The sequence below is a fragment of the Salminus brasiliensis genome, chromosome 3 (assembly GCF_030463535.1).
Source record: "Salminus brasiliensis chromosome 3, fSalBra1.hap2, whole genome shotgun sequence".
In the NCBI taxonomy this organism is placed as follows: domain Eukaryota; kingdom Metazoa; phylum Chordata; class Actinopteri; order Characiformes; family Bryconidae; genus Salminus; species Salminus brasiliensis.
In genome coordinates this window covers 1,399,226-1,415,555 of record NC_132880.1, presented here as the reverse complement: position 1 = coordinate 1,415,555, position 16,330 = coordinate 1,399,226, and the positions used below count along the sequence as shown (strand labels likewise).

General features: G+C 43.8%; 1 protein-coding gene across 1 annotated transcript in view; it reads right to left on the bottom strand.

The window, feature by feature from the left end:
* The window catches only part of LOC140551027 (uncharacterized), a 63,415-nt gene that overhangs the window by 24,511 nt on the left and 22,574 nt on the right, over positions 1-16,330 (bottom strand). The window contains exon 5 of the mRNA XM_072674397.1: positions 14,979-15,047. Coding sequence (XP_072530498.1) covers positions 14,979-15,047 — 69 coding nt within the window. The remainder of the gene's footprint in view (positions 1-14,978; positions 15,048-16,330) is intronic.

Below are 16,330 nucleotides of genomic sequence, written 5' to 3'. Positions count from 1 at the left end.
CAATTGCAATCCTGGGGGGCCGGATTCCTGCAGGTGTGGGTCTGTTAGAGCAGGGGAATCAGCAAACCTGTGCTGGATTCTGGCCCCCGTCGCCCACCCCAGCTCTAGAGCATGTTTAAGCTCTCAGATTGTTCTTTGAGGTGTGAAGGTATACTGTGTATACAAACATGTACACACACACACACACACACACATACACACACTCAAACACACACTCTCTCCCAAACTACTATTTGTGATGCTGTATTAGATCAGGTCAGGGCTGACTGAGTAATCATCAGTGACACACACACAAACACAGACGGAGACACACACACATGCAGGGGTCCAGGGGAAGGGTCGTTTGCTGTGGTGATTAAAGGCGTAATGAGGGGAATTAGCCTAAGAGGCTTTTTGCTCTGTCTCTAAACGTCCCTAAACACCGTCACCCTCTAACCACTGGCATTACAGTGAAGAAGAAGAACGGCCTGTGCAGAACAAACCCGCCCAACAACGGTGTGTGTGTGTGTGTGTGTGTGTGTGTGTGTGAGAGAGAGAGAGAGCTTGTCTGTGTGTGCTGTAAACTCCGGTCTGACTTTCAGCAGGACAGCACACAGGGGACCAGAGCTAACCCTGATCTTCAGCCTGTCACTCCAGACTGACTATACACTCTAATAACCCCAAATCTCTCTCTCTCTCTCTCTCTCACACACACACACACTCACACACACACAAATATAGATATTTTGATTCTTTACATGATGTTTTATCAGTGACTGGAAGCACAAGTTAGGTGTTTCTAATAAAGTGGCCAGGAAACAGAAGCATGAGGTAGGTGTTTTTAATAAAGTGGCCAGTGAGTGGCAGCACAAGGTAGGTGTTTCTGATATAGCGGCCAGTGCCTGGAAGCACGAGGTGTTAGGTGTTTCTAATAAAGTGGCCCGTGAGTGGAAGCACAAGGTGGGTGTTTCCAATAAAGTGGCCAGGAAACAGAAGTATGAGGTAGGTGTTTTTAATAAGGTGGCCAGTGAGTGGCAGCACAAGGTAGGTGTTTCTCATAAAGTGGCCAGTTTGACTGTAACCTATATGTGCAGAATCCTCTAGGTTCCTCTGAGCTCTGTTTTTGGCCACATTTTAAAATCAGCTGAAAGTTTAAAGCTTGAGCGGTCCATCTGAATAACACATAGATTGGACCGTTGAGTCAGAATTTCCCAGAAGCCTTTGAGGATGTCTGTCTTTTTGTCAGTTCCCCCAAACACCCCCCCCCCCCCCAAAAAAAAAAAGTGAGCCCTTCACAGTTTATCTCCCTTCTCTCTCCATTCCTCCATCAGAACGCTGGGCTCTGAATAATGCATGAGTTTTATTAATGAGCTTATGGAACATGCTCAAGTTACGCAGAGAGGGGGCAGAGAGGTACACGCTTTTATACAAAAAAGTCAAAAGTGTGTGCATAACTCGGTATTAATAATTAGGCTGTTGACCCGTGTGACATTGAAAGAAGCAACTTGTATTCATCAACACAGCCCTCCTCTCCATTATTCAGTTATTCAGTGAGGAGGGAGCAGCACACTATGCTGGTTAGCTGAAGTCTTACGCAAGGGACCTGACATCCATAAATGCTTCCTTGACTTGCTGAACTTCTTTTTCTGTCAGAGAGAGAGAGTGACCAAGGAGTTCCCGACAATAGTGATCATTCGTGTCGGCAATACATGTACAACAGTACGTCAGAGCAGACCCGCCATGCCCTTGTTAGGAGGGAATAGACGGAGCTGTTGCCTAAAGGTTAGAGAAGTGGGCTTGGGACAAGTAAGTAAGCCAGGGGTAAGCCAGGGGTAGGATAACATCCATGGCTTGGGAACATCCATGGGTAAGGGAACAGCCATAGCTGAGGAACATCTATGGCTGGGGAACATCTATGGGTAGGGGAACACCCATGGGTGGGGAACACCCATGGGTGGGGAACATCTATGGGTAGGGGAACATCTATAGCTGAGGAACATCCATGGGTGGGGAACATCCATAGCTGAGGAACATCCATGGGTGGGGAACATCAATGGGTAGAGGAACATCCATGGGTAGAGAGACATCCATGGCTGGGGAACATCCATGGCTGGGGAATAGCCATTGCTGAGGAACATCCATGGCTGGGGAACATCCATGGCTGGGGAACATTCATGGCTAGGGAACATCCATGGCTGAGGAACATCCATGGCTGAGGAACATCCATGGCTGGGGAACATCCATGGCTGGGGAACATCCATTGGTAGGGGTGCCCTTGAGCAAGACACCTAACCTCCTATTGTTCCTCAGGCACTGAGGCGGCTAGCCACCACTCCAGAGGTGTGCTTTCCAGTTTCTCCAGCTTTCCTAGTTTCCTAGTGTGAACAGGGGTGTCCTATCTCACCTAAGATGAAGCGTGGCATTCAGCTGAAGCTCCAATCCAGAGCGACTGACACCTGAATCGTGTTACACAGACAGGTAGACAGTGGAGTTAGGAGTCTTGCCAAAGAATTCTTATTGGTGTAGCTTGGTGTACTTGCCTGGCCGGGGAATTGAACCTTATTTTGCCACAGGGGAGGCGGTGTTCTTATACCACTACAGTATATCAAGCACGAAAAGGACTTAGAATAACAGATTAAATCAGTGGAATCTGATGCACCTCTGCTTTACTGTGGATGAGATTGGATGCCCATCATGTTGCAGAATCCCATGAGGCACCAATGGTAGTTAACAAATTCACCCTCTGACTGCGAGGGAGAGAACTCTGAGAACTTAGGCTGGAGTTCGGAGCAACATCTGCTTTGAACCAGAAGGCTGGATCACCCTTGATCAACAGATATAGGCCTGAGATATAGAGGATGGAGATGAGATGAGAGGATGGAGATGAGATATGACTTACTGCAATGGTCAAAAGCCGATCTGCACCAAGAGCCCTTCGAGCTTCAAGTACGGCCTCGGCTCGACCCGCCATCCTTTAAGATCCACGGAAGACGAGCGTCCAGACTTTTTCCTGTCCTGCACCGAAGTGGTGGAACGAACTTCCCCTGGGTGTCTGAACAGCAGAGTCCAACACTCACTGTCCTCAAACCCAGACTGAAGAGTACTTGGGCGAAGAGTAGAGTATTATGGTCTCCATATTGACTTGTGTTTAGTAGAGTCTAAGATTAGAGGAGCTTTGAATTCTAGTCTATTTAAACTAGAAAAGCACGTTTGTAAGTCGCTCTGGATAAGAGCGTCTGCTAAATGCCGTAAATGTAAATGCATTGCTTGTAATGGGCATGGACCACCTGATCTGACAATAAGGGGTCAAGAAAACTCTTTAAATAATGGAAACACCTTCTGTCTAACTTCCTCTAACCCTTGCCGTCATTGGGTCACTTTACTTGCTATTCGCAAGATCTTAAAGAAAGATCGTAGGGTAGTGTTCCTAAGGTTATAAGGCCATTATCAGGACCACTGCCTCAGTCCAATACAGTGATTAATAAAGGCTTATATGGATATTTTCTAATGTTCTGTTGCAGTTCCTCTGTGGTTTCCGAATGTCTAAAGTGTCCTCATACAGGAGCACTTGCAAATGAGGAGCTGTTCTGACTTGAGGAGATTTTTTAAGGCATGTAGGGCAGCTCAAGACATGCATTTTGGGCTCAGTGTGAGCTCTCACACCACCCTCCATCACCTCCACCAGTCCCAGTGCCCCTTTTCCCACCGTCTCAAAACTTGAAACAGAAAGATGAAGCAATCTCATTCAGTGTCCAGACCTGGTGTAGACTGCACTTGATGTGAACTCTGGTCCGCCACTTTCAGGAGGACAGGGATTCGGAAAAGAGCTGTTGCACTCTGACAAAAGCCTGCCAAGCTCTCAGGGCATGGGGAAAAACAACACTTGTGTTCAAGCGGAGGTCACTTAGCGCTCACCTTGCTTCTGAAGCCTGTACACTCCGTGCTGCTTTTCCTCCAAGCAAAGGATTTTGCAACTCCTGGTTACATCAGTCTCCCAACATAGACTCGCACACTCACCCAACCAAAAACCTACGCCTATCAGCCATAACATTAAACACACCTGTCTAATATTGTGTAGCCCGCCCTCGCACCACCAAAACAGCTCTGACTCCATCAAGGCATGGACCTCTGAAGGTGTCCTGTGAAATCTGGTGCCAAGATGTCAGCAGCAAATCCTCCTCTAAGTCCTGTAAGTTCAGCAATGAGAGCCTTGGGCGCCCATGACCTGGTCACCACTTCAGGGACGGCCCAAGTCTTTACGGGGCCCTAAGCAGATTTTCATTTGGGCCCCTCCCTCCCCATACCACCACCTCAGCACCAGATGCTTCATTGTTTCATAAAGACAGAGATATTGTGCAATACACTGAAGCACCCAGGCCTTTATCGACCACCCAACGCTGCGTCTAATCTGCATATCAACAGCAGGAATTGATTAACCTAGTATCGGTGTGCCAATTTATTAAAATAAATTAATATAAAAATTGCTTCATTTTGTTTTATTATTCAATGTTATTTTTAAAATATAGATTTTACTATGATATCTTGCTGCTCTTGGTGGCCCCCTGGTGGCGATGGGGCCCAAAGCAGCTGCGTAATTCGAGTATGCCTTTGGCAGACTCTGCACCAGTTCACCAGTCGTCCTTCCTTTGAGCCCTGTTGGTAGGTACTGACCACTGCATCCCAGGAACACCCCACAAAGTCCTGCCTGATGTTTTCAAAAATGTTCACGGTTTGGTTCTTCTCAAAGTGTAATATATCCATGCTTGCCACTGGAACCGGATCATCAGTGCTATGGTATATAACTCATGCTGGTTGGAATTAGGACTCTTTTTCCATGCTGGCTACTACTGTTTTATTACTGCCACCACCAATGTGTCAGAAACCAGCTAGAAATCAGTCTATTAGAGACGTGGTTTGAGATGAGTGTTTGACAATTCAGGCAAGTGGTTGACGTTATGCTACATTACATAGCTACATTAGCCTCATAGCTCCAGCGGAAAGCCAAAGAATCAAACTTCAGACGGAAAGCGTGTCTCGGCTGATCGACTGCATTTGAGGTATGAGGGGAAAACTGCAAATTAGATTTTCCACCAAAGTGCTTTTTTAAAGGTCTGAATGCCTGACTGTGTGTCGTTTCGAAGCTGACCAGAGATGGGAAATAGAAATGGCTTTCCATTTATGGACAGTATTGTTATTCTGGAGAGGCTTTCCTTCAGTATGCGGCCACTGTAGCCGTCCGCTGCTGGAGAAGCTGCTTTGAGTGCCGTGGACGAGTGGAATATCAGATTCCTCATTTCAGATAAAAACCTCTTCAGTGTGGAATTAATGCACGCTCTTCCAGTTCATAAGGCAACATATCAAATTCAGGTAGAGGAGAATCGATGACCGAATCTACACAAGAGCATACTTGAGCACGTCCCAATCCCATCTTCTCCCATACACACACACTCACACACTCACACACTCACAGGCTTGTGTGTGAATATGATTTCACTGAGTAAATACTCACCCCACTGGTGAATAATGCATTAGGTCTCGGCTCCACTCTTACAGCGAGCGCAAAGTGGACTCGGTTCAAATCTATAGGCTGTTCCTTTGCGTCCTCTTCCGCAGATAGGTCTAGCTTTTGAAGTTATTTGCATTTATTACTTTACTTCAGCTGGATATTCACTCTTGGCTATTCAAAACTTGAACCAAGAACCACAAATTCTTGAAGATGATGAAGGTGCACCTCCAGAAGAAGAATCTGAGACACTTTGACAAGAACCATACTGGCATGTTCTAGACAATGACTGGGTCAGAACATCTCCAAAACGTCAGGTTGGTCTTGTGGAGTGTGTCCGGTATGCAGTGCTCAGTACCTAGCAAAAGTTCTCCAAGGAAGGACAACCGGTGAACAGCAAGAAGGTCCTGGGCTCCTAAGGCTCATTGATGATGCTAATTGAGGTTCCACCTCCCACAACTGTGTTCAGACCCAGTCATTGTCTAGACCATCCCAGTATGGTTCTTGTCAAAGTGTCTCAGATTCTTCTTCTGGAGGTGCACCTTCATCACCTTCAAGAATTTGTGCTTCTGTCTTAAAGGATTTGCTGCTAATGTATTATTGCCAGACACCAAAGGCCATCTTCATGATCCTGTAGAGTCCATGGCTTGTCGGGTCAAAGCTGTAAGACTGCCCATCAAAGAGAGATTATGGAAGGGATTCCCTATAGCAGTCTAATCCAGAGAGTCCTACATTTTGCCGAAAAACCAGGCAATTGAACGCTAGTCTACCAAAGGGAGGGCACTGGTGTTACCCTTTCCATTACACCACACCAGGGCAACTCAATCCTGGTCCTGGAAATCTACCACCCTGCAGAGTTAGCTCCACCCCGAATCTAACACACCTGATCCAGATAATGATGGCCTTCAGGAGCAACTGAACATTGGAGTCAACTGTGTTGGATTTGAACTCTTCAGGGTGGTAGATCTCCAGGACCAGGACTGAGCAGCCCTGCACTACACCAATTGCTCTAGTTCTCATACTAGAAGATGCTCCTAAGGTTAAGCACAAGTAGATGCCTCCCCTGATTCATGTCAAGTCAGGCACTGCCTCTTTTTGAAGTGCTGCCAATGCTGGATCTTCCTGCTCTGATACTACCACCAACAGCATCACAATAGGTGTCATAAGGGGCTGGAGCACCATCTACCCACCCATAGAGAGCATGGCCAGTTGTGCTCTCTCAGGCTCTGGCTGCTGATGCCGAAGCAGCATGACCTGGGATTTGAACTTGCGGTCCTCAGGCCATGGTGTCTTAGTCTGAGTCCCTAAGAGCCACATTTTCTTGCTTCGTTCTTTTGGGTTGCTGTGGGCAAACTCCCCCGCCCAGGCTCAGGTCAGGTTCAGGTAGGGTCTTCAGCTTGGTGGTAGCTTCAGTTTCATGCCTCCAGGACCGGGATTGGGAACTCTTACTCTGGGTTATAGCGCTTGGAGGTTGGTTGCAGCAGTGTTCAATGCCTGAGGCAGTGGTTACAGGAGTGGTAGTGTGTTTTAACATGTTTTGGAGCCCGGTCTTTTTAAAGCTGGTGGTAGAAATGCAGCCTGAAAGTTTTCCCTCACTATTACCCTCAACCTGACATACCCTCACCCTCAGAGAGGCCCTGGGAGACAGACACCTGGTGAGTGAGTGAGTATGTATGCTTTGTGCCATTTTGTACGAGCTCAAGAAGTCTTTCTTTCTTGTAGGGCTCAGAGAGACGTGGTGAGTTCAAACAAGGGGTAAAAGGCCTCGCTCTACCATTCAGATCAGACATCTCCACCCACACCATCACTACACCAGGCAGGAGCTGCGAGTAGGCAGCAGTCATACATCATTTCCAGAGGGATTCCCAAGCAATAGGGTTCGATTTTAGTTTGGACTTATCAGACCAGCAAAATCTATTTGGGTGGGTCGGGTGGTCCTCACTCATGCCTCTTCACTCTGTGGAAGCTCTATGTAGCTTTTTTATGTAAAAGTAAGGCTGTATAGCTAACGGCTGGTAACTCGATTATGGTAGACTTCTGTGATGCGTTACCACAGTATATAGTGTCCATGTAAAGTTACAATAAATACACAATATGGACAAAAGTATTGGGACACCTGCTCGTTCATTGTTTCTTCTGAAATCAAGGGGATTAAAAAGGGTTTCTCCTGCTTTTGTTGGAGCAACTGTCTCTACTGTCCAGAGAAGAAGACTTTCTGGACCACCCAACATGATCCCCAACTCAATATCCCAAAAGTAATTGATGGAGCTCCACCACCATCATTCCAGAGAACACAGTTCTTCCACTGCTCCATAGCTCAATGCTGGGGGGCTTTACACCTCACTAGCCCACGCCTGGCATTAGGCAGCATGGAGCCAACAGGTTCATGTTTACTATCTGCTCTAGAGAGTCCTATTCTACTGCCAAATCTTCTCTACCAGGACTAGACAAGCTTCAAATGCACATCTGTGTCAGCAATGGGTGCAATTTAAACATCTGGACATACCATGCAGTTACAGCTACTGATGCTATTGTTCTGAGATTGCTCACCATAACCTTGATTAGAGAAGAAATGTCGGATAGCGGTGTTCACATTTAAGGCCGGCGTCCTGAATGAGTTAATGAGTTAAGCCTAGTCTGGGGCTACACTGCTAGTTAGCCAGGTTAGCACTGTAATCTATACCACAAGCTACTCTACTAGCATGGCTGATGTTGCCCTAAGGTTCATTACAGAGATACAGAGAGAATCAAATAGAGGCTTAGCAGAAGAGTTTCATTTCAGCGCGTCCTAATTTACCCCCCCCCCCCCCCCCCCCACACACACACACACACACACACATACACACACACACCACCCCAATGAGGAGAACAACATGCGGTTGAGGAGATCAGACTGGAAGCTGATTTAGATGGAGGAAACACAACCGTGTCCCAGAGGAGACCAGGGAAAACGGGTCATCAGAGAGACAGAAAGAGACCCAGCAGATACAGACCGCCGTTGCTGATGGATAGCTGGGTTTTGGGAGGGGGGGTTCTCCTCCTCGTTTTCCCACCATGAATGTTACATTTCATGCCACTACTGACAATGTGTTATAGTTACAGACAGATTACAGCACCACCTTAATGAAGATCTTTCTACATACACTATATTGACAAAAGTATTGAGACATCTGCTCATTCACTGTTTCTTCTGGATTGAAGGGTATTAAAAAGAGTTTCTCCTGCTTTTGTTGAAGTAACTGTCTCTACTGTCCAGAGAAGAAGGCTTTCTACAGAGCATTGCTGTGAGGATTTGACTGCATTCAACATTAACAGCATCATCCCCAACTTCCCAGATCATCCTAAAAGTATTAGATGGAGCTCCACCATCCATCATTCCAGAGAACACAGTTCTTTCACTGCTCCACAGTTCAATGCTGGGGGGCTTTATATCCCTCTATAGCCCACGCCTGGCATTAGACAGCATGGTACCAATAGGTTCATGTTGATCTGTTCCAGAGAGTCCTATTCTATTGGCAGTCCTTCTCCACTACAGGGGCTAGACAAGCTGTGTGTGTGCATTTGCTGCACATCTGTGTCAGCAATGGGTGCAACTTAAAGTAGCTGAATGCATTCATTAGAAGGGTGTCCACAAACATTTGGAAATACCGTGTATATTTATGCTTACATTAGCTGAAGGGGACACACCACCAAATAATAAGCAGGCCTAACATCTGTGCTCAAATTTTAAAGGGTCTACGTTCAAAACACTGATGCTGGTCCACCATCAGCTGACCCCGATGATGGATCACCATGACGACAGAGAGAAAGACAGGTGGGCTGGAGTTGATGGAGGTGTGTTACAAAGTGACAGACTCCAGACTAGACAGGAATTCCACGCTACAGTCCCGCAAATCCTTGTATCTCCAAAAAAGGCAACTTTACAGATTTCAATGGAAGTCAATGTAAAATGATTTAATTCCAAGTGGAGCATTTCTATTGGTCTGTTCCTCATGAACTTCTGACGCAAAACACACAAGCCATTCTCAGACATGGAGACCCCTGTAGGTGTCTACAAATCCAAAAACAGGCTAACAGTTTGCACACAGCACTTTGAATACCTATCTGTCAATTTGCCGAAAACGAAAAAGACATCTCTTCTGAATCTGATGAATATATACCAGTCGATTTGCCTCGCTAGAAAAAATGACAGTGCGCTCGGTTGTTCTCAGTGGTGCCGTTGCCCTTTTCAGAAAGACCTACATCTGCATTTCAAATCTCAATCACTCGATCCACTCTTTGATTTCCATCCGCAGAGCAAACAGATGTTTAGGCGCTGCTGCCGCCGCAGCCCCCCCACGGTGCACTGAATTACCACCAGCACTCCAAAGGCCGGGAGAAAGCCTTCGCTCTCCTGCCAAACAGCGCACTTCACTGGAAGCGGACGCACAGCCCTGATGGCCATGAGCTCTGCCAGAAAGGGAGACCCTTGATCACTGTCAGCCGTGTCATTTAGATGGATGGCGAGGATTGGCCCGGGCCGTTACCGGGTGGCCTCTCCACGGCAACGCTGTCAAATAAATCTGTGCCGGTCCACCATCAGTTAGTCACCGAAGCTGACCCCGATGATGGATCACCATGACGACGGAGAGATAGACAGGTGGGCTGTACTCGATGGAGGTGTGTTACAAAGTGTCAGACTCCAGACAAGACAGGAATTCCATGCTACACGCTACAGTCTCAATCCTTGTATCTCCAAAAAAGGCAACTTTACAGATTTCAATGGAAGTCAATGTAAAACGATTTAATTCCAGGTGGAGCATTTCTATTGGTCTGTTCCTCATGAACTTCTGACGCAATTTTTCACACGTGAAAAATGGAGATTTGAGATTTATTGACTAAACTAATGGTTTCATGATTTCCATTGATATTCCATTGATGTGCTGTGATTAAGATGAACCCTCACAGCAATGGAAGGTCTTTTCAGCATCTGAGGAGCACTTGAGGGTTAACATTGTGGGAGGATAGTCCCATGTTCCAGAACCAGTGACCTTCCTGTCCCAAACCTGCTTTGCTACCCTTCATAAGCACATCTCACCCCTGACAACCCAACCCTGGAGGTGTCCAATTCATAAAACCAGACTTATGTGATGTCTAAGACAAGTACACGGCGTGGCCCACTGTGTACAAACGGTCTAAAACTCTTCCCTCCTCTCCAATATCCACTTTGTCCAGCGTTCCCCAGACCTGCAGAACTGAGCGAAGCCCGTTATCGCATCGCCAACGTGTCAGAATCAATAAGCCTGCTGCCGTCAGCCTCGGTTATGCTGCTATCACTGAGGCATACGCTTAATTCCAGAGAGATCCCATTTGTTTGCTGTCTCTGACGCCAACAAGGTGATAATTATACACTGCCAGTGCGATTCTTACGCCTGTCTGCAGCCATATCACAGCTGAGTGTCAGCTCCAGGACTCTGAGATATACGTAATGAAAGCATTTCTGAACAACCTGTGGTGAGAAGATACCTGTCTCTCAGTAATGATTTATGAAGCCAATCCCGCGGCGCTTCCAGCAGAAGTCTACCAGCGAAATTCATCTTAACTACAGTGATTTACTCCAGACTTTCCGGCGATTAAGGAAAGTTTAAAGAGGGAGGTGTATTGATTTTTCAGTCGTTTAGATTGGAGGTGGTTTGGTGTGAAATGCTCTGTTCTAGAGAAACGTCCCCAGTCGGAATTGTTCACAGTGGTGATGCAACACATACGACTAAAAGTGCACCTCAAGAAAATCTTATCTGAAGATATTTCAAACATATGTTTGACTAGTTATGGCAAGGTTGAGTTTAGTATTAGGTTAGGTTTAGTTTAACTTTAGTTTGAGGTGTAGTGGGTTTAGGTTGGTGTTAAGATGTAGGTTAGGTGTAGGTTAGATTAAGGTTAGAATTAGGTTTAGTAGTAGGTAGGGTTAAGTTTAGGTTAGGTTAGGTTTAGCTTTAGTTTCAAGTTTAGTAGGTTCAGTTTAGGTTGGTGTTGAGATGTAAGTTAGTTTAATTTTAGGTTAGGTTAAGATTAGAATTAGTTTGAGGTGTAGTAGGTTTAGGTTGGTGTTGAGGTGTAGGTAGGGTTAGATTTAGGGTAGGTTAAGTTTAGTTTTAGTTTGAGGTGTAGTAGGTTAAGTTTAGTTTGAGGTGTAGTAGATTAAGTTTAGGTTGAGGTGTAGTAGATTAAGTTTAGGTTAGAATTAGGTTTAGGTGTAGGTAAGGTTGTGTTTAGTTGTAGGTGTAGTAGATTGAGTTTAGTTTGAGGTGTAGTAGATTAAGTTTAGGTTGAGGTGTAGTAGATTAAGGTTAGGTTGAGGTGTAGTAGATTAAGGTTAGGTTGAGGTGTAGTAGATAAAGGTTAGTTTGAGGTGTAGTAGATTGAGTTTAGGTTGAGGTGTAGTAGATTAAGGTTAGGTTGAGGTGTAGTAGATTAAGTTTAGGTTGAGGTGTAGTAGATTAGGTTTAGGTTGAGGTGTAGTAGATTAGGTTTAGTTTGAGGTGTAGTAGATTAGGTATAGGTTGAGGTGTAGTAGATTAGGTTTAGTTTGAGGTGTAGTAGATTAGGTTTAGGTTGAGGTGTAGTAGATTAGGTTTAGTTTGAGTTGTAGTAGATTAAGGTTAGGTTGAGGTGTAGTAGATTGAGTTTAGTTTGAGGTGTAGTAGATTGAGTTTAGTTTGAGGTGTAGTAGATTAAGGTTAGGTTGAGGTGTAGTAGATTAGGTTTAGGTTGAGGTGTAGTAGATTAGGTTTAGGTTGAGGTGTAGTAGATTGAGTTTAGTTTGAGGTGTAGTAGATTAGGTTTAGGTTGAGGTGTAGTAGATTAAGTTTAGGTTGAGGTGTAGTAGATTAAGTTTAGGTTGAGGTGTAGTAGATTAGGTTTAGTTTGAGGTGTAGTAGATTAGGTTTAGGTTGAGGTGTAGTAGATTAGGTTTAGTTTGAGGTGTAGTAGATTAAGGTTAGGTTGAGGTGTAGTAGATTGAGTTTAGTTTGAGGTGTAGTAGATTAGGTTTAGTTTGAGGTGTAGTAGATTAGGTTTAGTTTGAGGTGTAGTAGATTAAGGTTAGGTTGAGGTGTAGTAGATTAAGGTTAGTAGGTTAAACACTTGAACCAAACTCTCAGAGCAAGTGGACCTGAGTTCGGAAATTTGACCCCGCATTTTGGTTCTCCAACCATAATTCAAAAAGGGATTTGAAGGTTGAAGGTTTGAAGGTTCCTCTTAAAGGTTCTTCAGGTTCTTCAAAACCAGGTCATTGACAAAACGTGGTTCTCTAAATAATCGTCTACTGACAGTTTCTAGAGAACCTCCATGGCATCTGTGGCCTAGCTGGTTCTTCTGTTGACCTTTTTTCAGAACCTTTATTTTAAGAGTGAGGATAAGAGCGGGGAAGTGATTAAGGCCTGCAGGTCCGTGGCCCTCCTGCTGCTCTGCTTTGAAAGACTTACTTAAAGTGAATTACTAAAGAGCAGATGATTGATCACAGAGATGTAAATCACTCAGATAGGAGGCTGTGTGAAACACATACACACACACACACGCATACACACACACACACACTGCCAGCCAGTCTGTCAGGAACTGTGTGTTGTCAGAGAGGACAGACAGCGACTGTGCTTTGACAGCTAGACAGAAATGGCAGGTGTATAGTTATTTAGCTTTGATCAGGTGAACAGTGACACAGACAGAAGCTGCCATTATAATATACACTATTAGGACAAAAGTATTTGGACACCTGCTCTATTCATTCTATTGTTTCTCCTGCTTTTGTTTGAGTAACTGTCTCTACTGTCCAGAGAAGAAGACTTTCCACTAAATTCGGAATAGAGCAACATTGCTGTGAGGATTTGATTGCATTCAGTCACAAGAGCGTTAGTGAGGAAAGGATGTTGGATGATGATCACCACCCCACCTCATCAAAAAGAGGGCGTGCCATTGATCCTTAAATGCTGATAGAACTATTAGCCTACTGAGTCCTAATGCAGTTAGACAGTATGATGTTCTAGAGCTTGACCTGAGGAAACCTTCTCTAATTTGGACCCTACTGAATTTTAATGACCTTTAGACCTTCAAAATGTTCTTCAGACCTCTCTATAACAAAGGTATTTGTCATATGGAACAAAAAGGTGGATCTTCTATGGCTTGGCCCAAAAGAAGCACCTGTACTATTTTTAAGCTTGTGGCACTGTATGCAGTAACTGCAAGGTAACAGAAAGTTGTTTAGTCTTTTTGTGAAAGCGTTGGGCTGGTGGGCCCACTCCACACCCAACAAATGTGAGCTGTTTGCTAAAACCACTGTTTAAAGCCAAGATTTAGAGTTGAGCCGAGTTGTTTGGGCAGCAGGGGAGTGCAAACAGACCCGCTGAGTGCCAGTAATCTCCAGGCTAAATGAAGCAGGTGTAAAAATGTGGACATTCCTCACTTAACAACTGTGATTAAGATGCTCTGCGATGCTGCACGGCCTAAAACTCCTTGAGCAACACTAATGAACTTAATCTCTGGTGTTTCTGAAGGCTCGGCTGGGGAGTTACTGAAGCTGCTGGTTTATGTGCGAGGCAGAGGATGAGGCAATTAGGGCAAAATACAGCTCAGAAAGCTTTAGACCTACGCCTACATAGCAGCACTTAATGAAATCCAGGAACAGCAACTGTAAGCATCGGCACTACAGCTCAATTATAACACACACACATACACACACACACTCAAAACTCAAACTCCAGTCGTATGCAAACATTTGGTAAAGGAAATGTTTCGTGTGATTTTCTATAGTACAAACAAGTGAAAACTAAGTCCTGTATGGGAAATGTAAAGCACACTGTGGTTTCCTGAATTTAACAAACTGGAAAAAGATCAACAAGGCAATAAAATGTGCCATAACTTCTGCACATGCCAGATTTCTACTGTAACTTCTATTGTTTCCCAATGTGTCAGATATATAACAATACATAACATTTGAACCTGAACCTGAAATGTATTAAATAAATATTATTAAATCAGTTGATTTTTCTCCATAACTCAGAGGTCAGAGGAACTACTTTGTTGGATCTTTGTTTGTTGAGCTGCTGGGGAGCAATGGGGACTAAAATGTAAGAAACCAGTGCTGCTGTGAAAGTAAATTAGACCCTCCACAAAGACCCCCAGGCCGAGATAAAATGTAGAGCTCGACCGTAACCATATACCGACATATCATGTACGACTGCCACAGTAAAAGGTAGCTTTTACTGTAAATTGTGTACATTTTCATATTCACATATTCATAAACACACATTTACGAAGACCAAAAGCCAGCTCTGGTTTTGTAAGTCTTAAAAATTTGCATTGAAATATTGTCCATTAATATTACTGAAGGTAAAATAAGGTAGAAAATGTCAACATGGGCTCATGAAATGTTTTAATATTAAGACAAAAACAAGCATTGGTTAGACAGTAAAAGAGACTAAGTTATGAGACTTTTGAACCTTTAGCATTGATAGTTACTTACTGTATGATAGAGGAACGTCCAGATCTCCTGCCCAGGACAACCCACCCAGATCATCCACAGAATGCTGAGCTGCAAGAAACAGAACACAAGCAGTGTCAAAAAACAGCCACTAGATGAACCTTCATGTACACTCCTATACACTAGAATAGGATATATTAGTCCATAAACACCTCAATAAACACTTCTATACACTAGAATAGGAGATATTAGTCCATAAACACCTCAATAAACACTTCTATACACTAGAATAGGAGATATTATTCCATACACACCTCAATAAACACTCATATACACTAGAATAGGATATATTAGTCCATAAACACCTCAATAAACACTTCTATACACTAGAATAGGAGATATTATTCCATACACACCTCAATAAACACTCCTATACACTAGAATAGGAGATATTAGTCTATAAACACCTCAATAAACACTCCTATACACTAGAATAGGAGATATTAGTCTATAAACACCTCAATAAACACTCCTATACACTAGAATAGGAGATATTAGTCTATAACGCCTCAATAAACACTCCTATACACTAGAATAGGAGATATTAGCCCATAAACACCTCAATAAACACTCCTATACACTAGAATAGGAGATATTAGCCCATAAACACCTCAATAAACACTCCTATACACTAGAATAGGAGATATTAGTCCATAAACACCTCAATAAACACTCCTATACACTAGAATAGGAGATATTAGTCCATACACACCTCAATAAATACTCCTATACACTAGAATAGGAGATATTAGTCCATAAACACTTTAATAAACACTCCTATACACTAGAATAGGAGATATTAGTCCATACACACCTCAATAAACACTCCTATACACTAGAATAGGAGATATTAGTCCATACACACCTCAATAAACACTCCTATACACTAGAATAGGAGATATTAGTCCATAAACACCTCAATAAACACTCCTATACACTAGAATAGGAGATATTAGTCCATAAACACTTTAATAAACACTCATATACACTAGAATAGGAGATATTAGTCCATAAACACTTTAATAAACACTCCTATACACTAGAATAGGAGATATTAGTCCATACACACCTCAATAAACACTCCTATACACTAGAATAGGAGATATTAGTCCATACACACCTCAATAAACACTCCTATACACTAGAATAGGAGATATTAGTCCATAAACACCTCAATAAACACTCCTATACACTAGAATAGGAGATATTAGTCCATAAACACTTTAATAAACACTCATATACACTAGAATAGGAGATATTAGTCCATAAACACTTTAATAAACACTCCTATACACTAGAATAGGAGATATTAGTCCATACACACCTCAATAAAC